The sequence below is a fragment of the Tinamus guttatus genome, unplaced genomic scaffold (assembly GCF_059628265.1).
Source record: "Tinamus guttatus ecotype Peru unplaced genomic scaffold, ASM5962826v1 Tinamus_guttatus_pri_ptg000386l, whole genome shotgun sequence".
NCBI classification, from domain to species: domain Eukaryota; kingdom Metazoa; phylum Chordata; class Aves; order Tinamiformes; family Tinamidae; genus Tinamus; species Tinamus guttatus.
This window is the reverse complement of record NW_028288920.1, coordinates 434,240-460,286: the sequence shown is the minus strand read 5'-3', so window position 1 is coordinate 460,286 and position 26,047 is coordinate 434,240. Positions and strand designations below refer to the sequence as shown.

At 54.8% G+C, this 26,047-nt stretch overlaps 1 protein-coding gene across 1 annotated transcript; it reads right to left on the bottom strand.

Moving 5' to 3' along the window:
• Positions 1–342: 342 nt before the first annotated feature.
• Positions 343–24,055, bottom strand: RAB10 (RAB10, member RAS oncogene family). Its single transcript, XM_088530744.1, has 6 exons — positions 23,879–24,055; positions 8,043–8,103; positions 4,257–4,395; positions 2,944–3,033; positions 2,348–2,449; positions 343–811 (listed from the first exon to the last, which is right to left on the bottom strand). Exons 1-6 carry the CDS (start codon positions 24,003–24,005, stop codon positions 728–730), a joined length of 603 nt encoding a protein of 200 aa, XP_088386870.1. The 5' UTR covers positions 24,006–24,055; the 3' UTR covers positions 343–727.
• Positions 24,056–26,047: the final 1,992 nt, after the last annotated feature.

Sequence of the window (26,047 nt, the reverse complement as noted above, 5' to 3'; positions counted from 1 at the left end):
ATCACACCATGAAGGGGGCGAAGGGAAGCGGCATGCAGGAAGGGAAGGGGCGCGGGGGAGAGGGCGGCCGAGGGCCCCGCTCTGCCGGGCACCCCCCTTTGTCCTCGATGCATCACAAGAGGGGACGGAGAAAATCCGAGCGGCGCCGCGGGCGCTACGGCCCCGCAGCGGCTCCCCCGGCGAGGGGGAGAAAACAAGAGCAATGAAAACCAAAAGTTCCTTTCCACATAAGGCACGGGACAAAATAAACCCCTTTCACAGACTCAAGGCGAAAATGAGTGTTTTTTCCTGGCTCTTTTGCTGATGCATCTAGAGAAGATGGGGACTCAAGCACATGATCCAGGACAGAAAATTCCACTGTTGTACAAAATAAATTGTTAATTCTAACTTTTATTCTTATACAATTTGCAGAATAGAGTTGAATATGATTGCTATATGTTTTAATGTCAGGAAGAACGGGACTATAATACAACCAAAACGTAGTGGTAAGTTGAGCAGGAACATCAAAAAAAAAAAAAAAATGAAGTCACGGACATGATTTTTCCTATACATGTTGTTGAGAAAATTATAGTATACGCAAGCTGTCCTAAACAGAAAGACAAGGGGAGACAGCAGCTTGTTAAAATGAGGAACAAAACATCGGTTTAAGGTTAAAAACGGGCAGAGTGGTTTGTTTTGCAGCGAGAAAAAAGGGGCGGTGGATGGCGCTTGGTGATAGAGGAGAGGTTCAGCAGCACTTGCTCTTCCAGCCCGTCACCCCACCGCCACTGCTGATATCTACATTTTCGCTGTTGGGCTCTTTTACAGGGGTCTGCAACGAAACAAGTGGAGAAGTTAGGTAATTCGTGCAACGCTCGGCCGCAGAGCTCAGTATCCAGCACCAAGAGGCCGGGGGTTACGGCGAGACGGCGCCCAACGGGCCCAGGCGCAAACACGGCGATAAGAACGGAGGGAAAAGCGGGCAAAGCCCGGCCGCGCGGTCCTTTTGTTCTAAAAGCAACAACTGGAATCCGGAACAAACTTGTGGACCGTGACCTTCCCCGCGGCCAGCCCGGACAGCAGGTTGCCGCTCTGCGTCACGGGACGAAAACTTGGTCAGACCCGAGCGAAAAGGGAGGCCGAGTGGTTTGGAGCAGCCGCCGAGATCCCAACACACACGTCGCTCCGAGACGCCCGCGGCTTCGCACCTTATCCCTTTTCTTAGTCCCCTTTATGGCAACCAGGCCAAAGTTACACCCCCCCCTTCCTCATGCGAGCAGGGGAGGCCCAAAGTAAAAATGCAAAGGTCCAAGGACTGCCTGAGAGCTGCCAGGCCATCGGATTCTCATCCCTTCTCATCCGATTTCTCCCACTACGCCCATGGAGAATTGATTAAGCAGCAAGTCAAGATGCCAGCTGCAAGCAAGGAGCTGTGGAGTAGATCTGTGTTTCCAGGGGGTGCGGGAAGACGAGGCCTTGGGCTCGCACTAAACTCTCCTTCGGGGAGCAGAACACAGAGATGAGGGGAAGCGTCTGCAGCGGCACCCACGGGGTGAGTCAATCCGGAGCACCCGGCAGCGCCGGGGCTGGAAGAGCATCAGAACGGGGCCGGGAGGGCGGCTCTGCTCCACCTGCATCCAGAGCACTCCCGACGGATGCACAGAGCTTTCCAAGGGCACCGAGTGCTGGCAGGGAGGGAGCAGGGCAGAGGATTCCTTCAGCGAGGGAAGGGGTCGGGACAGGGTTCGGCAACTACGCAGAGGAATGGGGCAGAGCAGAAATGAAGGGCCCATTTTAAAATAGCAAGTTTTGTGTAATCTACAGGACAGTTCAGGGAGGCGCCTATGGATTCTCCATCACGGCAAGTTTTAGAACTGTACTTTACACACACAGACTTCATGGTCGCTAGAGAAATTCCAGGAAGCCCTGTGAGCCATCTCCCACACTGCTGGAAGGGAGGAAAGCCGGGGCTCCCTGCCCCTGGCATTCCCAGGATGAGACTTGAGCCATCCTGGGCACGCAGCTGCAAACATTCCAGCTCCCTGTGCGTGCAGCAGGAGCGGAAGGAGAGCTCCCTCCTAGAGCCATTCCAGAGCAATGCAGCCCCGAGGCAGCTCCGAGCTCACGAAAGGACAACGACTCGTGCAGATTCCTTGGCTCTCTGATGTCTGTTACCCCTCTGTAATACCGAAGCATCAAACAAGTATCTGAAGCTTCAACCACCCATACACCTCCTTCAAGTACCTGTTGATCTGAAGGTAGCAAAGCAAGAAGCTGCAACAACGCAGGTAAACGTTGGAGGCGAGAGCAGCTGAAGTGTTAGGGTATTTTTTAAATGCCCACCCAAAGAGAACCTGTAAGCACTTACCTTTCGAAGAATGTCTTCTGCTAATGTGAGGAATGCCTTCTCAATGTTTATATTTGCTTTTGCACTAGTTTCGAAAAACCTAATACCATGCTCCCTAGCAATCTAAACAAAAAGAGAAGAAAAAAGCACAAGGTTAGCATTGCTGAAGACCTACCAAGCTGGTGCAGCTGCCACTGGAAGTAGCAGAATTTATGGGAATATAATATTCTTCTAGGGGAGCAAAGAGGAGATGAAGTCAGGCAAACTGTCACAACCAAAGATTCAGGGCTTAATGATGAAAGGACAGCAATAAAAGTGTGTTAAATTTCAAGTCGATGCCTGGACATGAGAAGATAAGTAGCACACAAACCTGTCCCATGGTGAGCAATTTAATAAGGGGATATCTGCAAAATTTTAGCTACCAAAGCAAGCAGACGCTGCAGCCCAACTCCTTCCATTTGTGGCAGCTGTTGACAATGCAACTGCTGAGGAAACACTCCCCAGACTCACCAACCACCAGCAAATGCAGCTGTCTGCCTGTTCTCTGGCCTACCCCGTGTGGACTATCCGGAGGCGCCAGGAAGTTCTGGCACGCCGTTGCTCGCTTTGACACTCACCTGTTCTCCTTTTGCTCTAGGGACAACTCTTTTATCTTCCATGTCACACTTGTTTCCTAACAGCATCCTCTCCACGTCCTCGTTGGCGTGCTGGAAGGAGACCAGGAGACGGGTTGGCACATGTCCCTCCTCAGCAAGCACCTCCTTGGCCTTTGCATTTCCAGGCTGTTTGCAGTCCAGGCTGCTGTTTACGGGTCTAGCCGACCTGCACTTTCCCAAATCCTAACAGAGGCTGGTAGGAGTCATTCCTGGGACAGTGCCTTACACTAAAGCACTCGTCTGCTGCCAGTGGAACGAGACAACAGCTCTGGGAAAGCTCCTCTGCTGCCCCAGCACCAGTTCTCTCTCCCCTTCTGCTCTATCCTTGCAGTCTTTGGGGGGAGTCTTCCTTTGCAACAAGGACTAAGGGATGTTTTGCAACCTGGACTCTTCCAGTGAGGGACATTATTCCATCCTATGTTGTGTGAGTTGTATTCAGTGGGGAAAGACTCGGCCTCCTGCGGGACGTGTCGAGGCAGCAGATCTGCTCTAGCCAAGCACATCCATAAAAACGATGCCAAAACACCATGAGCAACAGCAAGACCAAGGAAAGCCAGGCCTGAGGCTGCCAGCAGCCACGCTCAGGGGCTCACTGGCTCTGGCTGGCAGTAGTTTTAGTTTAGGGTTCCTTTGTGCAGTGCAGATGAGCAGCTACGCCTTGAACCACCGCAAAGCCAAATACCTACGTTAGCCAGGAGGCCTCTCACCTCTATTTTCATTGTTTTCAGAGTTCCTGGGTTAAATAGCAAAGGGAAATTAGAGATCTAGCACCACCCTGTGCCTCCGACCGCAGAGCGGAACGTGGCCAGCATCACCCCCTCTTGCAGGCCGGGTAGCCCCGTGAATACAGCAGGGAACCACATCTGATCACACGGGAGGATCTGGGCGCTCCACGAGAGGTTACTCAGAGGGCTGATGTGTTCCCAAGGGTGACTGCTCTGGGGGCTGCTTGTTTGGCAGCTCCTCCTGGGAGCGCCAATGGCTGCCCGGAATCCCGGATCCCTTCCCTCCGCGCGTTCTCCAGCACGGGAATCCATTTGGTTGGCATGTGGACGTGAACCCTGAATTCCAGCGCCTGGAGCCACTGCTGAGGGAGGGCAGCAACACCAGGTTGGTCCAGGAGCAGCACCCAAATCCGCCCATGAAATCACCCATGGCACCTCCCGCCCGTGTCCCAGGAGAGCTGCTCTCCCCAGCCTGAGCCCTGAGCAACTCGTGGCATCTCCTGCAGGTCCCGAGAGCTCCGGGAAGGGGATCCTAGGGACAGCACCCACCTCGTCGATGTTCCGGAGCCACTTGCTGATGTTTTCAAAGCTCTTGGCGTTGGTGATGTCGTACACGAGCATGATGCCCATGGCGCCCCGGTAGTAGGAGGTGGTGATGGTGTGAAAGCGCTCCTGGCCCGCCGTGTCCCTGCGGAGAGAGGGGACAGGAGGGACGTGAGCGCCGAGCGCTGCGCAAAGGCTGCCGGTCCCACACGGCCCCATCAGCACCGGGGCTCAGAATTCCTCTCTTTTGCTTTTAACTCTAAAGAGGACTTTTTTTTTTTTTTTTTAAAAAGACATTTATTTGGGAGCCAACTACACCAAAGGCAAGAGATACAGGGCTGTTTAACTTGGTTTACACGACTTAGTTTCATTTTTTGCCTCCTATCTGAACAGCAGAGTGGTAAGTCACAGTATTCAATAAAGCTGGTACCAAGTTATGGCGGAAACTTGCTAGTTTTGTATTTTTTTACTAAAAGCCATCACGAATAGGCTGACAACTTGGAAAGCCGGTAGCCGCCGGGGTCTAACCAGGGCACAGAAAGGGGAGGTTGTTGGTAACCCTAGAGATGTTTGGTTCTGATTTCTGCCGTGCTGTTACACAGGGACCCAGATTGGTTTCACACAACTGGGATCTGGCAGCACGGAGCCGTCACTCGGCTCCTGCCCTCACCCCGGTGCCTCCAGCCGCTTCCCTTGCTTAACTGCTCCGGGATTTTTCTGGGAAGAGGGACTAAGGCAGCGGCTGGGGAGGAGAACGCTCCTGACTCTACTTCTCTGCTCCTTAATGGCTCTCCCCATTCATTATTCAGAGATAACTCTTAATGGATCTGATATTAGAGAGCTGATGGAAGCGAAATCCCCAGGGGAAACGAGTTATGTTTTCAGACTGGCCAGGAAGGATGAAGCCACCTCGTAAGTGGCAGCGGAGGGCCGGAGATCGCCCCTTGTTTATTGTTTGGCTGCAAAACGATGGCAAAGGAGGTCGTGTTGCGTAAAGAGGGAGAGCAGGGAGGGGAAAAGCACCAGGAGAGTGAAAAATCCATTATTCCCTTGCCAACATCCAAACGTGCCTACGCTACGCGGTGCTAAAGGGGAGGGAATTTCTGGGAGAGCTCCCGAGGGCCCGGCAGAGACCCCAAACCCGTCCAGTGCAGCGGGACGCTCTTTTTTTCTGGATAAATATTTGATACAGAAATCTATCCAAGCCAAATTGCCTCAAAAGCTGTCCATGGGAAAAGAGTTAACGCATTTTTAACTCTCATTTTAACACCCTTCCTTGCTTTGGGGTAATAAAAACTCAATGCCATTGATCACACCCAGTCGGTGGAGCTTTCAGTGGACCTTAGGGCCCTTCAAACATCGACGAACCCAAAGGTGTAACTGTTTCACTTAGCTGGCAAGTTAGGCAAGTTCATTCTTTTTAGGCTTGTGTTCAGCCTAGTTTCTACCTCGGGGATGATTCCGTGGAATTTCTAGCAGTTTTTCCAGACTCCAGAGGCCGGTGCGGAGAGCTCCAAGCTGGGACGTGTCCTCTGACCCGCGTTTCTGCTCTGCAGCAGCGGCTGTTTGAGACTATCCTGACTTTCGGGGGTGTCTCCCGCCTTATCTGCACCTCCTCCTTTCTCTCATCCATCCCCCTTCCCCTGAACCAGTGCCTCGTGTCCCAGATCCCCACTGCAGGATTTCCAGGAACCTTCACTGCAGTCCCTGAGCTCCAACGGGGCTTCCCTCTGCCCGCAGCATCCTCCACGGCCGTTCCTTAGGAAGAGCAGGAACGCTGCCTTTCCGCCTTCGCTCCAGATGAAAATCGCGGAGCCGATTTCCGGGCGTTCCCGCCAAAGCAGAGGTTTCCTCCGAATGTTTTCTCGGCCTCCAGCTGGTCAGCTCAGCCTCCTGAGCTCACGGCCAGCGCTCACAGGTGGACCCCTCATCCCCTCCGAGCCCGTGCCAGGCTGCAGCTCCCAAGGCCCCGCACGGCTTCGCCAGGGAAGAGGGAACGGCCCCTTCCTTGGGCTTCCCCTCCCAGCCGGAGACGTGCGGAACAACCCAACCTCCACCCGCCCCGTCCAAGACACGTTTATAAAAATCCCCTTTGGTCACTTCTGAAGGATGCTCCTCTTCTCAGTCATTCCTTCCAAACCAGCTCTTCCACCCCTCTGCTCATCCTGCTGGTCCTTTCCGAAGCACGGCAATTAAAATCGTGGATTGCAGCAGACCACGACATCTGCTTCCCTGCCCACAGGAAACTATCTCGTCCAGCGTATCAGAAAAAAATCACTTTTAATTTTTCAATGGCTGCATTAATGCTCCTAAGCTCGTGGCTTACAGGATGTCTTAGCTTTCCAGCTTCCATTTCAGAGCAATTGCATCCAAGGGCCTAGAGCGGGTACGATACTGCGTTCTCCACAGCTCAGTTTTTAGCTCTGCTACTCTGCTCCTTGGAAGTGGTTCATCCCTTCTACAGTGCTGATATTACCTCTTGCTGGAGCGGGAGCAGTTTCCGTCCTCGCTGGTGCGGGAACCTTCCAAGGCTCCTGCTGGAAGCTCCGGGCCTGCTGTTCAGCCCCTGCTTTTGCCAGTGGTGGTTCATGGAGCCCAGGCCCTGTGCAAACGCTGGACAACCTTATGCACAGCAGCTCCTTTGGATTTGGAACATGGCTCGTGTATACCAGGGTCGTCAATGCACGAAACGAGCTGTGAGCGTTCAGGGAGGCGCCTGAATTTCCCTATTGTGGAACAAAGATGAATGCGGAGCACTGAACCCCCCCAGCGCTGGTAACGGTCTGAACTGCTGGGAGAAGACAAAGCTGCCTTTGCTTCCAAGATGTTTACAACAAAACGGCTGGATAAGGAGCAGGAGAAGGGCCCTGCGCTTCGGAGAGCTGCCCCGGGGTCCTGGGACGGCCCGTTTCCATCAGCGGCGATGCAGCCTCCCGAAGGGGCCGGGTGCTGGCGGCGGCACCGAGGAACGGAGCGGGGCTGTTGCTCCATTCGGAGCGTTCACGTCCCACCTAGAACACCCCTATGCACAGGCAGAGCCGCGATGTACAGGCGGAGCCGCGTGGTAACCAGGAATGCACGAGCTCGGAGCAAGCTCCCCATGAGAGGTGGTAATTCCCTACGTGCTGCTTCACAGCACTGCTGGACTTAATGCCACGAACATGGCTCGCTTGGACAGTGGCTATTTTGGAGTCCCGGACCAGGAAACATGTCTCAAGGATGCAATAAATAAATAAAAATGTTGAAGAGTTTAACGTCCAACAATTGGGAATAGTCTATTCCAAGATACCTAGGGCAGTAGCTCGACAGTGCTAATTTATTTGGTACAAAATATGAGTGTTACAGTAACATCTACCTATCAGAACTACGAGTTAGTACGATCGCACTTAAAGTCCTCCAAAGGAGACAATAAAATAAATTGAAAGCTACTTGCCAAAGCTACACAAGAGGGGTATTTGTACGAGAATAAAGCTCAGCTCATCCAAACCTTCTCCATCTCTCTATGTGAGCAGACCCTGCAGCACTGACAGCTCCGATGGCCCGGAGAGCCCAAATGTCACCGTGCCAGTTTACCCCAGGCCGGGCAGCTTGGCCCTCCACGGACCCACGGTTTGAGCCCACAAAGCTCTTCCCACGGGGCTTTCACCCCTGCGGGAGATGCACAGCACACTTATGGAATGAGATCCCTGGCCGCAGCCTCGGCAATCCCAGCGTCTCCCGGGATTCCACCTGCCAAACCCGTCTCTGGAAGGAGCCGGCCCAGCGGGAGCAGCCCCACGGGCTTTCACTCACCATATCTGGAGCTTGATCTTCTTTCCTTGTAGTTCAACAGTTTTAATCTTGAAGTCTATCCCTGAAATAAATAAATACACGAGTTAGCAATCAGGTCTTTATTCACAAGAGAGCAAACCCACACCAAGCCAGAGCTGTCTCCGACAAACAGCTCTTCCTTCTCCTGCTGAACTGGCAGGCAAAGGAAGGGTGTCGGAAGGAGCCGCAGCGCAGAGAACTCCAGCAACAGCAATGGGGCCTCGAAGCCTCCACACACATTATTTTCCAAAAAGATGGGCCATGGTGTTTTGCAGGTGCTCCGGAATTATTATTATTTTTTTTTCAATAACTTTTTTTGCCTAACCCTTGCCGTTAGGCACTATTTCACAAACTGCCCCTCCAAGAACGGCCGGACTTGGCAGCCTCGCGTCCCCCCAGGCGCTTCCTCAAGGTCAGTTTATCCAGGTCCATTTATAAATCGACGTAACTAGGATCATGCACATGGGTTTGAAAGGCAAACCCGCTAAATGGCCAAGAGCCAACAGACACACAGAGTCACCCCCCAAAAAGCAGTTTAGTTACCGGGACCGGTTCAGCCCAGGGCCTGTCGGAAGGACCCGCCAGCCCAGTCCTTAGGGCTGCAGAGAAACGGATTGTAGATGGGGGGAACTGCCAGGGACATTAAGATAAATTTCAGAAAAGAGTTTAAGGGGGATAACAGGCAAAAAAAAAAAAAAAAAAAAGGCAAACATGAATGTGTTTAAGATAAAGCTACGCTTTCAAATCAAAGTTTGGAGGGTTTCCTGTCCTTTAGTGTAGTTCACGCAGTCTAATAACGAAGTTTTCTTCGTCCTTTGGGGCTTCCAGCTCCCTTCCGAGTTTCCTCCAAATGTCAAGTCGCTGCTGTTGCTCCAGGCAACCGGCAAGGCCCAGGACTGACCCAAACCTGAACTCACAGTGTTAAAAAGACAGAAATGATTCGTGTCTTCTTTAGGTTCCTAGACTTACAGCATCAAGACTTCAGGAAGTTCCTAGACCTCATGATAAAGACAAAACAAAGACAAAATTGGTCGCTACCCAACCACTGAGAGCCGGTTTAGAAGCACAACTGAATATCCCCCCCAAATGCACCCCGAACTACTAAACCAAGGTGGAAATTTTCCAGCGGTTTCAACAGCCACAGAGCGACGTGGACCTGGATCTTTAGAGCTCCCCTTCCTAGAAACACCAGCCCGAGGGACAGAACGGACCAGCTGGAAAACGAAGTCACCTACCTGCTATGTGTGTTAGAAAGAACAAATTCCAAACCCCAACAATGGGGAAGCACAACCGAAACCGTTGCAGGAATGCTAACGGCAAGAACGAACAGCACCGAGCCAGCGAGGAAACAGATATCCTTCAGGGATCTTCAGAGGTGACGGCCGGGCCCAGTGAGCAGCCTAAAAATAGGTTTTCTTTAAAAGCAAAAATGCAGCAGAAAGCCTGCGAGCAGCAGGGAAGCAGGGCAGGAGCCTGCAGCCAAAGCTGGAAGGGGGGAAATCAGATTTAACTCTTGGCCCATCTAATCCCTTCACACAGAGCCACCTGACTAGGAGACCCCCAGCATTCACACTATATATATATAGTTATAGTCTATATATAGTCTAATTATAGTCTATATAGTCTATATATAGTCTAATTATATATATATAATTAGAGTTCCTTAAGCTTAGCAACTTAACGCACAGGTTAAACCCGGTAATTCCACGGCCTGGAAATTAGTTTTAAAAGTCACTGATTTGTCTAGGGCACAATGCTAATGAAAAAGGGGCCCCCGGCCCCCTTCCCAAACACATCGGCGGGGCAGAATGAGCAGCTCTTGGAGTCCCCATAGTTCTCCCACATGAGTTTTGGGCCGCCGGAGTGTTCCTCTTACTAAAAACATGCAGGAAATGATGAGGAAATACTCGGTAAGGACTCGAGCTGTCAGCACTCCTTGTCCTTTCAAAGGCAGCCCAACACATGCGTCACGCAGGACGGAGGTTTCTGCTTTAACTAAGCTTTTAGTGCTCTCAACTGCTATTTAGAGCCTTCAAAATATTTATTCCACCAAGTCTTCACACCTATGAGGAATGAAGATACACCATTCCCGAGCACACTCAGCATCTTAAGTACAACTCTATTTTCCAGGGGCTTTAAGTGCACGAGGGGGATGTTGGAACCTCCCTTCGCATCCTTGTCACAGAGGGAAGTTTTGGGCTGGATTTGGGCTCAGCGGAACCGTGTTGCTGGGAAGGGGCCCGAGGACAAGCTGCAAATGGGATTTCCTACCCGAGAGGAGGGCAGGGAGCAGCGCGTGCCAACACGGCACCAACCTGCTTGGCACTCTGGGCATCGCTGCTTCACTTGAAGAGAACTTCCCTCCTGCAAAGAAACCCTCGCTTCTTAGCAGAACTTAAACCTGAACCTGTTTTCATTCTACTGGGACTTCTCAGCAAGCAGTACAGGAAGAGCTGTACAAACCGCATTAGCCTGTAAAAACCCCAGTTCTGGCCCTTCAGAAGGGAATCCCAAGGCTGGCTTTTTTCCAGGCAAAAGCAGGCATGCAGGAATCCCCAGCGAACCCGGCCTGGAGTTCTTGACGTTCGCATCCTCTGGTGAAAGCTCGAGGGAAAGGCCGAGTTCCAGCCCCGGCACGAGCCCCGCTGCCAAGGAAGCGGCAGGAAGCTGCGGAGCAGCCGGGACAGGCCTGGACGGGCACGTTCGGCCCTCCCGAAACGCCTGCTCGCCCTTGGGAGGCAGCACGGCCTTCGCTCCGAGACGCCAGAAACTTCCAGCAAATACAAATGCATCCGGGAGCCACGCTGGCCTCCTGTATTTTTTGCAGCTTAGCTCTTCCATGGATATAACAGGTATATCTGTCGGACTATAAATTGAGGGCAAAAAAATCAGTACAATGAGTCGCTGCACTCAAACTCCTGCTCGTTAAACAAGCCTGAGGGAGATTCCCAATGCCCCCAGGAGCCCTGAAAACCTGGGATACTTGGCTTTGCTTTGGCAATACTGAGAGAGTGCAAACGCAGGTAAAGAAATGATGCTCGAGATGAGAGCAGCTTCTCCAGGCAGCTATTTACTCCTCAGGGATCAAGGCTCACGCGGCACGGGAGCTTTTCCCTACATCTAGCCCCTCTCAGGGATTACATCCTCAGCTGTGCACGGAGACAGCTCGTTCCATAGGGAAAGCCAGGGCTCACGAGGCGGCTCACGTGGCTCTAAGGTCACTCCTGTCTTCTCCGTTTCGACACGAAGAGCTGAGGCAGCAGCGGCCAGCGGGTGCGCAGAGGGAGCCAGGCTGGCTGGCAGACCCTGTCCTGCCTTTCGGAGCGTCCTCGAGATCGCACCAACGCCGGCGAGAGCATCAACTCCTGCGGCCGCTGCAGGAGCTGGAGACACAACCCAGCGAGAGCAAGTACTGCGGAACGAGACGAGAACGAAGCACCTGCACGAGCGCAAACAACCCTTCTTCTCATAGAATCACAGAATGCTCAAGGTTGGGAGGGACCTCTAGGGATCACCCAGTCCAACCCCTGCACACGCAGGGTCACCTAGAGCACGTGGCACAGGACTGCGTCCAAGCGGGTTTGAAGATCTCCAGAGAAGGAGACTCCACAACCTCTCTGGGCAGCCTGTTCCAGGGCTCTGGCACCCTCACTGGGAAGGAATTTTTCCTTCAGTTCCTGTGGAACTTTTGGTGTTTCAGTTTGTGGCCATTTCCTCTAGTTCTGTCAGTGGCCACCACTGAAAAGAGGCCGCCCCATCCTCCTCACTGCCTCCCTTGAGGTACTTCTAGACACTGCTCAGCTCCCCTCTCAGCCTTCTCTTCTCCAGGCTGAACAGGCCCAGCTCCCTCAGCCTCTCCTCATAGGGCAGATGTTCCAGGCCCCTCATCATCCTCGTAGCCCTGCGCTGGCCTCTCTCCAGCAGCTCCACATCCCTCTTGTCCTGTGGAGCCCAGAACTGGACACAATACTCCAGATGTGGCCTCACCAGGGCTGAGCAGAGGGGCAGGATCCCTCGACCTGCTGGAGATGCTCTTCTTAACGCACCCCAGGATCCCATTGGCCTTCCTGGCTACGATCTTCTAAGGGCCACCACCTGCAAAGCTGCCATGGGTGCCCTCTGCCCCATCCCCAGGTCACTGACAAGGATGCTGAAGGAAACTGGACCAGGAGTTGCTCCTTGGGCACAGCCCTAGTGACCATGGGGACCCGGGGGGTTGTGAAAGACCCGTTTTGCAGTGCTGGAGGCACCCACGCCCTGACCAGGCTCCTTCCTCACCCAGGGACCTTGCAACTTCAGCAGAGATCACAGTTGAGATGATCGAGCACTGTTCACCCCCGCTAAATCCATGCTGGCTCTGCCCAGTAGCCCTGGGCTTCCACAAGAACTTGCTCCAAGCCCTTCCCCGAGAGCAAAGCCACCCTGCCCGACTGGTAGCTCCCCACGTCATTCACCTCGTTCTTGCTGACGCTGGGCACCACGTTCAAGTCGAAGACGGGCGTTTTCTCAAGTGGTCCCTGACTCACTCCTTTGCACTCACTCATAGTTTCCCTCCTCCTTGCATGAATCCTGCTGCCAAGGCCCAAGGAGACACTGGCCCTGAAGACCTCCACAGCAAAGCCAAAGAACCCCTGAGCAGCTCGGCTTTGTGCTCGCTGTCACCGTGTCACCTACAGCCCCGTATCGGCCTTGTTTTCTGTGCAAACACAAACCCAGCGAGTTGGTGTGCGTTGGTATTTCCTCCTCTGCAGAGTTTTCGCTCGTGCGGAGCACACCAGCTAGAAGAGCAACAAGAAGGGCCCAAGTCATGGCCACTTAGCAGTCAAATGCAACTTCTGGTGTGTTGTAAGTGGCAAAACGTATCTTATACAAAGCTTTAAATAGGGCACATTTACTTAATTTTAGTAAGTATGACAAAGCTCTGCTTAACAACCACTGTTTAACAGACGACAGACACAGGAGTGTCCTGTTTGAGAGCTCAGCTTTGATTGAGCTAAACATGGAAAGACACTAATTAGAGATGCAATTACAGTTTAATTCCACCAGTGACAAACGAGATTTTGATTTTTAATACTTTGTTTTGTTCCTATTGATGCACTGTGGTCAACCCTCCTCTTTCCACTAGGACGAATCTAAGAGCACCTTGAAAGCAACTGCCATCACATAGAAAAGATTTTCTCCAGCATTCATAAAAACCATGATTTCAGCTGCTATTTCAAGGACTAGAATTAGAGGGTTCTCTATCTGGACTATCTTGGAAATGGCCATTTTCAAGATAAATCACTAAGAGAAAGGTGTCTGCTCAAAAAGGATAAGCTGAAGACTCTAATTCTAAAAATTACCCTGTAGCTTGTCAGTGTGATGTTGTGTATACTAAAATCAGATTTACTTACAGACCGCCTACTTTCAAGAATGAGGTAGATTCTCATAATCCAGACAAACAGTGAATTCACCTGCAGCTTTTAACAAAATCTCCTAGAGATTCTCCAAAAGGTTCACTCCTTCTTCAGTCAGCCGGGCACGTCCTATTTGTCTTCCAAAAGCCAGACACGTGTTGGACCGAACAGGAGGCTTCTCTGCAAGTCTCCGTCCCTGCGAGTCCCTGCTACAGCTCTTCCTAATCTTCATTTTTCCTGTGTGATTTTTAGAGCGTTCTGACAAAATTGCCCTTGCAGGTTATGCTTTGCTGACGCATCCACACGCGAGCACCTCTGGAACGTATCTGTCAGCAGCAGCGGCACCGTTAGCGACCGTCCCCAAACGATCACCCGTTCTTAACGGAGCGGAGGGCTCCACGGCCACAGGACAGCGGCTCCTCGGGGTGACCCGAATTCCTCCGCTCCAGACACAGGCATTTGCTGTGCTTCCAACGGCTGGCACGCGTTACGGACATACAAGAAGCTGGAATAAGGGAGACGCGTGCGGCAGGAATAAGCAGTACAGAGACACGCGACAGACCAAGCAACTAGGTGGACGCAGCTGAATATTCGCATTTTGGGTGACAACCGGGGCCTGGGGCTTTATAACCCCCTGGACAATGGAAGGCAGGTCCTATCCTGCCTCACCTCTCCTCTGCACAGGGCCACATCCTTTGGATTCCTGGATGTCCTCAGAGTTTCCAGAACCAGGGATCTTCCCGCTGCCCCGCGGTTGCCCCAGCTAGAGCTTTCCGGGCAGCTGGCCTCGCGTTCTGCCTGCGGTCAACCAGAACATGAACAATCAGCTCCAGAACCAGAAGAGTGAAGGACATTTTCCCAGTTTAAATTTTGTTTGCAAGAAATCCCCACTTCCCTCCAAAGGCGCAGATAAGTTGCAAGCACCCAGGCCTCCTTCCCGCATCAGCTTCTAGCACGGATAAGTCAAGACACAGCCTTTAGGTGCACCAAAAAATTGTCTTTCCCCACTAGCTTCCCTTGAGACCATTATACACTGCAGGATGAAGTCTCTACCCGTCAGAACAGTTCTCAAATGTGGGCTACATCCATGCATTCAGGTCTCAGAGGCTCTTTGGAAGAAAGAGGTATAAACAAGGCAGGAATTTCCCGGGGGCGCTTCGCTAAGCGGCACCGCTCGCACGGTTAACAAGGCAGTAAGAAAGGAAGTTCTGCAGAGGGGTTGGAGCGCTGTTCATCCCTGCAAACCCAAGCAGCGAGAGGGGAAGCTGGTGATAAAGCTCATCTGCAAACAAAATGAGGCAAGCAAACAAAAAAATCCACCACGTTAAAACAAGAAACATTCCTGTGAAGTGAGAACAAAGATATCGGAGCTCGTAACCACTAACCAGAGGTGCCTGCTTGGAAGTTTGTAGGGAAAAGTATCTCAAGGAACTAAATTCAAATCAGCAAGAGTTTACAAACAACAAGGTTTCTAGCTACCTTTGTGACAAGTGTGGCATCCCCATCCGCAACGCTCCGTGATGAATGTTCCCAGGACGGGAACGCCATCCCGGTGTTCGAGTGGCCTGGGGTGGCTTTGGTCTCGGCCAGTCCATATCAGGGCCCGGGCAAAGTCCGGGAGATAACCAGCAAAGGGAGCGTTTCCCAACGGAACGGGCGCAGACGCGGCGTCCTGGAGCTCGGATAACACGCGGAATAGCACCGCACTCCAGGCGTTGGCAGCAGGTTGTCTACCAGCTCGAGGCACAGCTGCCATGGGGCGCAGGAGAGTGACCGGCACAGCATACCTGAATGAGCAGGCAGGGACAAGAGCCACTTCCCAGGCCAAAATCCAGCCCGGAAACCTGCTCCTCCAGCGGCCTCGGTCTCGTCGGAGGCGCTGGTCGATAACCCTCGTGTGCTGCAATGTCCCAGGTTGGGCACTCCTCGGCACAGGACACCCAAGGTGGCCACGACAGGCACAGAGGAGCCCCGGGGCTTGCAAACCAGGAGGCCTTCAAGGAAGAAAGAAGAGCAAACAGACAAAACCCCCATTTTCTGGAGTCACGTGGAACGACAGCTCGAAGGACCATTAAAATAAATAAAAATCTTTGCTCTGAAAGCAAACTGAAGCTTCCTGTTGATGCCACCTACGCTGCTGCCACTATGAAACCACACACAGGGGGTTTTGACTTCTTTAAGAAAGAAAACTTTATCTTCTTTATTCCAAAACCGAAGCCTCACACAAGGCTGCCACAAACAAAACAGGAGACAGGGCACAATGCAGCTATTTTAGTGGTGGTTTATGCACAGCAAGAGAAAACGGACAATAGGGCTTTTCTTTCGGCCTAATACCTTGCAAATAAAAGAAGAGAAACCCTAGTGAGAAATAATATTTACAGCAGAGATGTTCCCAAGCACAACAACTTCTGCTTAGCATCAAGGAACTGCAGGTTGGAGTTGATTTTTTTCCTCCCCCTGCTTCTGTTAGATCTTTCATTTTCTACCAGACCCCTGAATTTCTGGGTCAGGCAGTAAAATTCCGCCCGCCTCCTCTCCCAGGGGGGTTTTAGGGAGAGCATCGCAAGGACCAGCCCTGCAGGAGACCCTGCGAAGCAGGAACGTGGGAATTCACCCAAACCTGGCAACGAATCCGGGCTCCGTGCAGAGCCACCAGGCACGTGCAAGTTCAACTGCGTCTGATTAAATCAGTTTTCAGACATTTCATAATGTGCTTGTACGTGTCAGCTAGGAAGCAACGCTGGTGCATAATGAAGCGGCGTTCATGTAAATGGATTCTATTTATGAAGCAGCAAATTTGTCACTAACCTACAACAGGGATTCTGTCCACGAGGTGCGTAAAAGCAAAGCTCAGGTTAACGCTGGCCCAAATTTACGGCGACGAGGCTGCCAGGACGCAAATTCAGGCAGTCAACCTGTTGTAAATACATGACTTATCGCAGCAGAGAAGCTAAGAACGATTATCAAAAGAAATAATTAATAATCCTCACTGCTAAGGCTGCCAAAACAGGCCCGGCGCTCGCTGCTTCCCGGCGGGACGGTTTCCGGGCTCCCGGCGGAACCTACTGACCTAAATCCCGTTCCTTTCGGCGCGGGCAGCACAGAGCTCCGGGCCAGCCACCCCAAACGGCTGCAGGGTCCTCCCCATCGAAGGGAGGGATGTCTGCTCACATGGCATGGCCCTGTCACCCATATTTGAGCGCAACCCCGGGATACTCCACGTGTTTTATAACCCCCGAGGTCTTTCAGAGAGTTTTAAGGCCCCGCAGGGCAGGGGCGGCGCTTCGGAGCCGTGTTTAGTTGCGGTGGAAGATGTTTTCTCCGGGGAAGCGGGCTAGCAGGGGCTGTTCCCAGCTCCCCAGAAGGAATGCGTGTGCTTGTTTTTCTTTGGTTATAAATAGGAAGCATTAGCAGTTTAAGATACTCTCACTTAAGCCACCCAGACTACGCTGCAGCAGCAAGTGAAGCCTATTACTAATATTAATGCCCATCTACCACAGCTAAGTCACCAGCGCTGCGACCTAGACACACTGATCCCTGCTGGGAAAGGGCTGCAGAGCCGCTGCGATCCAGGCCTTGCCGGGTAAGGCTTCCAGTGCAGAACTGCAGGCTGAAGACACTGAAAAGGGTTGGGAAACAGGAATTACCTGCCCTGAAGAGCGGCGAGGACGCGCGGCACGGCGCTGCATCCTGCCCAGGACCAGCAGTTACTGCTGCCCCAGCACCCCGAGAGGCCGCAGAACCTGTTGGGAGCCTCTAGTTCACTGCAGGCTGCTCCGAGGCACCTCCCGTGCCAAAAGGAAAGGGCTCCGGGCTATTTGGAGGCGCTGGCAGGGCTGCTCCCCGGCAGGGAGCCCAGCTTTCCATCCCGCTGGGATAAACTCCATGACTTGGCCCCGCAGCTCGCCCGCCCATCCCGCACCGCTCCGACACGCCCTGGGCATTCCGACTCCGGACAGCTCCTGTCCCGGCTCCCAGCCGTGCCCCACAGGTGCCACCCGAGCGCGGTCGCGCCACGTCCCCTCCAGGCACGTTTCTGTCCCCACCAGGACAGCTCCGCCACCTCCCGCGGCGCACTTGGGGCACCCTCATGTTAGCAGCTTCTTCCCAAAATTCACCCAGCGTGAACATTCCCTGCAGCAGCGTGTGTCTGCGCCGCCTGTCTGGAGGACGAGCCCCAGGGAAGGCCGAGGCCGGGCAGACGCAGCCTCCCAATCCTCTGCACGGAGCAGGGTCTCCTCGTGAGGGAGGAGCCTCCCCTAGAGCAGCCAGGACCTCCTCTGCTCTCGCCACAAACCTGGGCAGCCGCTCGCAAGTTCAGCTGCTCGTTTGCTTGTTTATCGGCAAGATGAAAGCGTTTGCAGAGATGAAAGCGCCCGAGAGGGCGGCGAGGGAAGCGCGGTGCCGGATCCTGCTCAGCGCCACCCCTCAGCAAGCTCTGTCTAAGCTGCACATCTAAAGCTTCATCTCCAGCAACAGAGCACAGGGAGGGCTGCTATTCGAGGAGGGAACCGCTGCTTTCCTGCCCCTGTCCCATGCTGGGAGTTCAGCTTTTAAAAGCAGCTGGTTATGCTGGATAAAGCCCACTCCAGAAAGAGGAGAAGACGCAAACTTCAGCAAGCTTCTGGAATCGGGGAAAATGAAACTGCCAGCTAAAGCAGCTGGGAATACCTAGATGCTGCAGGTGAGGTGCACAATTTTTTTTCAAATGCATAAGGTCAAATATATTTCCTACAGACCCACAGCACCAAAACTTGTTCAAAAGTAGTGAGAAAGGGGAAACCACACCGGGCAGGTGGCAGGGAGGGAGAAGAGCGCCCATGGAGCATGGGCAGCGGGGAGGCAGCGCGTGGGACGTCGCTACAGGCATCTCCATGCCCGGATGGCTGGAGCTGAACAACCCAGGCCCTGAAGGACAGTGACTCATCACCGCTGCACAAGACCCGATCCTGGCGAGACGGCCACTCACCGTGCTAAGGCTCCCAACCGCCTCGGCAGGGATCACGTTGTTCACACCGTCGAGCCGGCGCTGCCGCAGCGGAGCAGGAACACGGGGCACATCTCGCGCGCCACGGCCCAGACAAGGATCTGGCAGCAGCAGCTTGGTGGAGCTTCCCAGATCCCTGCGAACCCCGGGCGGGCAAGGAGGGCTTCCCTGCGCGCGCCTAGCATGGAGCCATCCCGGCTGCTAACGGCTCTGACCCGGGCCGAGGGCGAGTTTGATTGCAGCCCTGCCAGACGTTACTGCATGTAGGATATCTGTAGCCAACCATGGGTCTGAACAAGTGAAAATAACAGTTTGAACAGGCCCTTTAGGAAAGGGTGCCCGCCTGCGCGCACAGACAGCAGCGAAGGGAGCCGGCCTTCCCAGCGGGCATCCGTCGGCACGCAGGGAACGGGAGGCAGCGCCCGGGCCGGGCTCCCTGCAGGCTCCTGCAGCACGGAGCGCTCCGAGGAAGGAGGAACGTGAGCGTTTTAACCACAGAAAGGCACAAACACATGCAAAGACTTCGCGCTGAGCCCACGCAGAGGGAAGCCCACGCAACAACGCGCGGCGCTCCGCAAGGTCCCGGCCGCGGGGCCGCGCGCCTCCGCAGGGAATGCCTGCGGCGCCGGCTGATTCCCATGGAGGAGTTTGGGGGCCCCCGAGCAGGCCATCCCGGGGCACAAGATGAGCCTGGAGGGAAACCCTTCACCACAGGCCATGGGAAGGCCACACCAGGGAACAGGAACGAGCTGCGGCTGCCGGAAAAATCCACAGGAAAAATCCACGGGAGCCGTTGGGATCCGAGCAGCAGGCGCTGCTGGGATGAAGGGATGCGGCAGGCCGCGAGGCTCCGCTCTTCCCTCCAGCGGGAATGCGCTCCCGCCACCGCTCCGCGGAGACACGGGATGAGCGTGGCCATGGGAAGGGTGGGAGCAGCCGGCCCAAACCCCTCGCCTGGAGCCTCCCTGGGCAACAGGCACCAGCACAAGCTTAAAAAGGCTCCGAGAGGGGAAAACTTCTTCCATTTCCCCCAGTGGGGAGTATCAACGGGCTCTCAGCCCGATTCTCTTGGTAAATGTTGATAGTAAATGATAGAAAAGATCCAGTGTTTTCTCATCGCCAGAATAAGGGGATAAGAGGGAGTTATTTATTCCCGAAGAGGCAGAGCCCTCCCTGCCTCCACGCGCCCGCACTTGTGCCCATCACTCAACAGGGCACCCAGGAAAGCGGTGCTTGGTTCCTGAGCCAGCGGGCGCTTCCCGTGGTGCCAACACTCAAGCCGTGTCGTCCCCAGAAGCCGCAGGCCTGGCTTCTTCCCTGGGATTTTCCCTGGAAAAGGACGCGTTTTCATCCATTCTCTAGCTTCCCCATGTGCTCTGTGGTGTTTCCCCTCACGGCGCACGCAGCTCCGGGCCTCAGCCCCCGGGCATCAACCACACAGGCGCCTTTCCAAGCTCCAGGTCGCATCCAGGCCATCGTTTTTCCCCGGCCGCTGCTGGATCTGCTTCGGTTTACGTTTCTGCTTTCCTCCCGACTCCATTTATAGCCTGGCCTCCCAAAGCACGACACAAACCAAGCCGGGAGGCGGCTGCGGCGGAGCGGACGGGCCCCGGGGAGCAGCGCGACGGGGCAGCAGCGCGACACAAGGCTCCTGGTGGCCCCGGACGCTGCTTCTTGCTCCCTCGGCTCCTGCTTGGCTGCTTTTCCCACCATGGGCCGAGTTTTCCCATTCTCCGGGGCCCCTTTCTTCCCAATATTGATCATCAGCACCCAGGCATTCAAACCATCACAAGACACAAGAAGAGATTTCATCATTCCCCAGCTGGGATAACTGGACACTTGGTTTTGGTTTTGCTCCTTAAATGGACCAACACACTACGATTCTGAAGCAAGTGCTTAACAACTCAGAGGTCACTTCAAATGAAGCTTCAAGAAGTTTAAAAATAAGAAACAGATAAAACTGCAATCTGTCTAGAAAGCAATTTAATGCCTCTCTGCATTTAAAATGCAGTTTTGTACCCTAACAGGGCGTTAGAATAAAGGCTTTTCTACATTCTAAATGAGACATGCAGGAATGGAACCCAAAAGCAGGCTGCTTTTTCTCCATTTCTCCTTGGATTTAGAGAGTCAATCATGCTGCCTGCAACTCCTAAGAGAATTTAACACATGCAGAACTTACTATTTCTTCAGCATGTGTTAAGATCCATGGAAAAGTTTTAGCTAAATGAATCCATGGTGTTCAAAGGGGGTCTCCAAAGGACTATATGCGCTTTGTTCTCTCAACGTGCTACTAGAGGTAGCCGGATTTCATGGGGAAACAGTGTGACTCATCTTAATTTGCATTTTACTTGGGCAAACAATAGCAATTATGTGCTTGGTTTCAATTCTGCCATTAACATTTTTATAGACGCCGACATCCCTGCAAGAAGAGCGGCCCAGGAAGCGGAGCCCAAGGCTCCCTCTGACCCCCACGAGGCACACGGGGGGTTTTGACCTTTTTGGCAACGGGTCTCCTCAAACTGCCACCTGCTTCGCACGTTAGATGCCAATAAAAACCTGACTCAGGAAAACGCATTGATCTGAGGCTATGCATACCAACTTTAAGTTAAAGACTTATTAATAACAAACATGGCTAATCATAGACTAAAGTCTATAATTTACTCACTTTCTACTTGGAAAAAGGAGCATTTGGCAGGGAGGACACTCTAGCCAAGGAGGTTCCGATGGCTTTGGGATTCCTGCAGGACTACTGGGATCATTCACGATAGCTCCGGACAAGGTGCTGGGATCATTCACACACTCCCTTCATCACCTTGAAAGACTCAAAAAGCGCCGCTTTAGCAGGAAACGATAGATTGAAGTGAGTCAAAGTCAACTCCTAAAGAGAACACCCCAGATTAGCAGTAATTATACCCAACGGGCTATCATGCCATCGGTTTGTAAGGTGTGTAAAGATGTGAGTAAATGTAAATAAACTGCTCATACAGATTATAATCTGCACTTACATACACGGACAAGCTTTTACTTTTATAGCATTAACACCTATTTTAGCTCCCCCAGCAAAATCCTTTACAGACACACAAGTTTCCAGTTTCTTAGAGACTCATCCCTCCTCAGAAAGGCCAGAAAGGCTAAACAGGTCCCCGCTTGAAGCAGTCAAGCCCAGCACATTTCACTCGCTTGCCTCTCGCGGGTTCTTGGTGGAGCTCAGAGCAAACACAGAAACATGAATCACAGCTAACAAACCACCGAGAGCCTTTCTCTGCAGTCTAAGGAGGGAGCAGTCACCTTCAATGTCATCTGCTGTGTACACAAACCATTTGGAAATAGTGTTTCCTTGTTGCTACAGGTCAAAGACTCCATTTGAGGGTTTTTTCCTCAAAGTCTCCTGCTGCAGCCGCAGAACTGGCACAGCTGTTGCAGTTACTGCAGCAGGACTTACCCAGCAGTTGCTGCCACACAAAACACCTTTTTATTTTGTTCAGTTCTAGCTTACATTAGTGGGTTACCATTATCATCGGTGCAGCATTGGCATTGTCCAACAGAGAAAAACTTGAGAAAAAAAAAAAAGAAATCTAGTTACAAGATTAGCCTGAGATAACTGATCATTTGTCACTGGTTTTGTTGCAACAACTCAGCCTTCAAAAGCCATAGGACCAAGAAACAGGAGTTCTGCCCCACAACGGGAAATCAAGACTTTTTGCCCCCTGTGAACGCAATGCCCACCTTTTTTATAAAGACTCCACGGATGGCGCGTGTACAGACCACCTTCCCACCACGTGCTCTCATTGAACAACCACATGCAAGAGTAATAAGAAACACATTTTAAGCCAACTTTGCGCAGTTAAGCAGCTGGATTTCAGCAGCGCATGGAAAGCCTGTGCACCCCCCTAAAACCTGCCAAACTTTGCTGGGAAGTTCAAATTTGACATTTGTTGACCCACTGATCCACCAGCCAGCACTGGCAGTGGGTTTTTTTGTTTTATTTTATTCTGCTCGAAAGCTTAAAAACTGCAGAGCGACACAGACCGAGAAGTAACTACCAAAAATCACAGGTGACTAAAACCAAGTTCTATGAAGCAAGAGCCACCATACAAACCAGCAGCTTCTTGACTATATCTAGCTTTGATAATGGAAAATACCTTCCCGGGCAGCCGGAAAGCAACAAATACCATGCAGGCTAGGCCAGGTTTGGTCCTGCAGAAAGGAATTTAACTATGGCCACTGCAACAACGCAGCCTTCAATAGCCAAACTGAGAGATACTCAAAGACAACATTAAGGACCTGAGCTATTGCAATCCCCTCTACATCCCCCAAAAAGACGGAAATACTGATTAAAGACCTTGAATGAGGCCCAAGACACCCTGGGCAATAACTATTTCTTGTCAGTGAGCTGCCCTTAAGGCCTGGATATACTTCATTTTGCTTCAAATCACTGAAGGCTTAAGAATATCTTCTATGTCATGACTTATGTCGCAGGGCCACACTCGGACACCGCCGAGGAAACGCACAGAAGGGCCAGGAACCAAGTCCACGCCGAGCACGAGGATTTCACGGCCTCCTCCCCGAGGTGCAGGGCGGCACTGCCGGTTACCTAAGGCGTTCACACGAGGCATAAAAATACCCAGCCCAGCTGCAATTCAACCTGAAACACCTGCATTTTCGCAGGCCGGGGAGGCGCCAGCGGGCGCTGCAAGACACCACCAAGACATTAATTCAATTCAACTGCCACCGTCAGTCACTGATAAGGTTAGAAGTTGCCGGCCTGGACTCTGGATCTGCAAAACAAGATGGTGCTCAGGGAAGGAGGAGGGGGAAAAGAAGCCACTGCGATAAACCAAGCGGGGAAGGGCATGAGCCGCAAGGGCCGTCTAAAAGCACAGATTAAATGGAAAAAAAAAAAACGCAAGAAAACGCCCAGCTCTCGCTGCTCAGATTCAGGGAACGCAAACGAAGGGCAACGGCGAGTCCTGACAGCCGCCCCTGGCGGAAGGACGGCGGGACACGGGCGGATGGACACGGCGGGAAGGGGCCGCACCCACGCGCGACCGTCACCTCCGTGTCAGGGCAGCAGCCGCCGCCAGCAGCGGGGCTGGGGCCGAGCGGGTGACGGAAGGGGCCAGCTGGGAGCCGGGCTCTGGCTGGCGGAGGTGACAAGGGGGGGAGGTAGGAGAGGGTCACGCTGGGTCGGCGCGAGGCCGGAGCGCGGGGGACGGCGACTTGTCCCGCCTGGATGTCACCAGGGCCTGGCCTGGACAGCGGGAAGGAGGAGGGGAAGGGGGGGAAATAGGGGCGTCCCTGGGGACACCCCGAGGGCAGGGGGAGGGGAAGCTGTTAACGGCGGGGACTGAGGAGAAAAGGCGACAAAAACACGCAAATCACCACCGAAATAAACAAAGGGGAGCGAGGGGCGCGGGGGGAGCTCCCGCACTCACCGATGGTGGAGATGAAGGTGGTGTTGAAGGCATCGTCGGAGAAGCGGAAGAGCACGCAGGTCTTGCCGACCCCCGAGTCGCCGATGAGCAGCAGCTTGAAGAGCAGGTCGTAGGTTTTCTTCGCCATGGGGAGGCGCGGCGGCCGCCGCCCGCTCCGGCCCCCTCCTCCCTGTCGCCGCTTCCCGCTCCTGCTCGTGCCCGCAGCCGCCGGCCCGCCCGCCCGCGCCCACCCGAGCGGCGGCAGCGGCCGCGAGCGCGCGACGACGGCGGCGGCGGCAACGCAGCGGCAACGGCCGAGGGGGGAGCCCCCACAAAATGGCGCCCGCGCGGCTCCTCACGGCGAGGCGGCGGCGCCGCCCGCGCTCATAACCCCGCGCTCGGGCTCGCTCTGGCTCGGCTCGGCGCGGCTCGGCCGGGCCCGGCGCGGTTCGGCTCGGCTCCCTGCGGGCGGGCCGCGCGCGCCGCTCGTTAACGCGCAGGCCGCGAGCGGGGGGGGGAGGGGAGGGGCGGCCCGCGCGCGCGCGCCGCGTCACGGCGCCGCCGGCGTGGGGGGCGGGGGGGGTGCGATGTGTGCGCGCGCACGCGCGCGCTGACGTCAGCGCGCTCCCCCCTTTGCCCGCGCGCCGCAGGAGAGGCGCGCGCCCGCCCCGTGACGTCAGCGCGCCGCGCGCGCGCCCGCCGCGCGGAAGTCCCGCCTCCTCCCTCCTCCCCCCCCCGCGCGCGCACACTCGCCGCGCTCCCATTGGGCGGGGCCGCCTGCCAGTCAGTCTGGGCTCGGCGGTGACGTCAGCGAGGGGCGGGGCACGGGCGCGGCGCGGCGCGGGGGGAGGGGCGGCCCGGGCGGGGGCCGCGGCGGAGCCGCCGCCCCACGGGGACAGCGACGGCCCCGCGGGGATGACGGCAGCGCCATGAGCCCCCCCGGGGCCTGCAGTGACCCCAGGAGCCCCCTCAGGGCCCGCGGTGGCCCCATGAGCCCCCCCGGCGCCTGCGGTGGCCTCACAAATCGCTCCGGGATGGCAGCGGCCTCACCAGTCCCCTCAGGGGGAGCAGCAGCCCCTTGAGTCCCTCAGGGTCCTCAATGGCCCCTTAGGGATGGCAGCGGCCTCACCAGTCCCCTCAGGGGTGGCAGCTGCCCCGCAGGTCCCTTCAGGGCCCTCAACCGTCTTAGCAGCCCCTCAGGGACAGCAGCAGCCCCTGGGCACAAGAGAGGCCCATGAGCTGTCTTGGGGATGGCAATGACCTCGGCAGGGATGGTGGTGGCCCCACCAGCCCCTCAGGGGCACTAGTGGCCCTGCCAGGGCCTTCAGTGGCCCTGCTAGTCTCCTCAGGGTGGTCAGTGGCCCCAGCAGCCCCTTCAAGTGTTGGCAATGGCCTTGTAGGGCCCTGCAGGGACAGCAACGGCCCCACCAGCCCCTTCGGGGACACCGAGAGGCCCCTGTCCTCGGAGCGCCTCCGCCAGCCCTCCCTCCCGGCCCGGCTTCTGCGAGTGCCTGGAGCCCCGTAGCAAAGGGGAGCCTCAGTGCATCCCATGGGAGCGCTGCCGGGAAGCGGGAGCTCGCTCCGTGGGGCCGCAGCTCCGCAGGGAGCCCCGGTGCTCCGGGGCACGGAGAGGCGCTCGGCCGGGATGCGCCGAGCGCAGCCCGCGGCCGGGGCGGGCGCTCCAGGCTGCTCCGGGCAGCTCCAGGCCTCGCCCGACCGGAAAAGCGGGAGCGGGCCGGTTCCCTTCCCGCTGACGCCGGGGTGTTCCCGTCCCTATGGTGCTTTCGGAGCTGCGCGTGTCCCGCGCTCCCACTTGCAGGTTTCCCTGCACAGACCTGTCGCCTGTGAGGCCACGAGCTCTCGCAGGAGCTTTAGAGCAAAGACGCAGCAGACAGGGCAGCGGTTAGCAGCTCCATGGGGTTTAACGTGCGGCATTTTGAGGGTGAATTTAAGCGGGCCGTACGAAGCCCTGCACGCGACGGAGCAGAGGAGGAAGGCGGTATCCACGGAGAGCGGCCCCGGGAATGCTGGCGGGGAATCGCATCGGCCGGTGCTGCAAAGCCAACGAGCACCAGCTCCCCATGAGGTGCAATAACCACTTGCCCTAAAGAGCTCCTCATAAGGTTTAAAAAAGCAGATCCCGCTGTGGACAAGATGCAGCGTTCTCCATCTGACACCCCCATCAGCCCT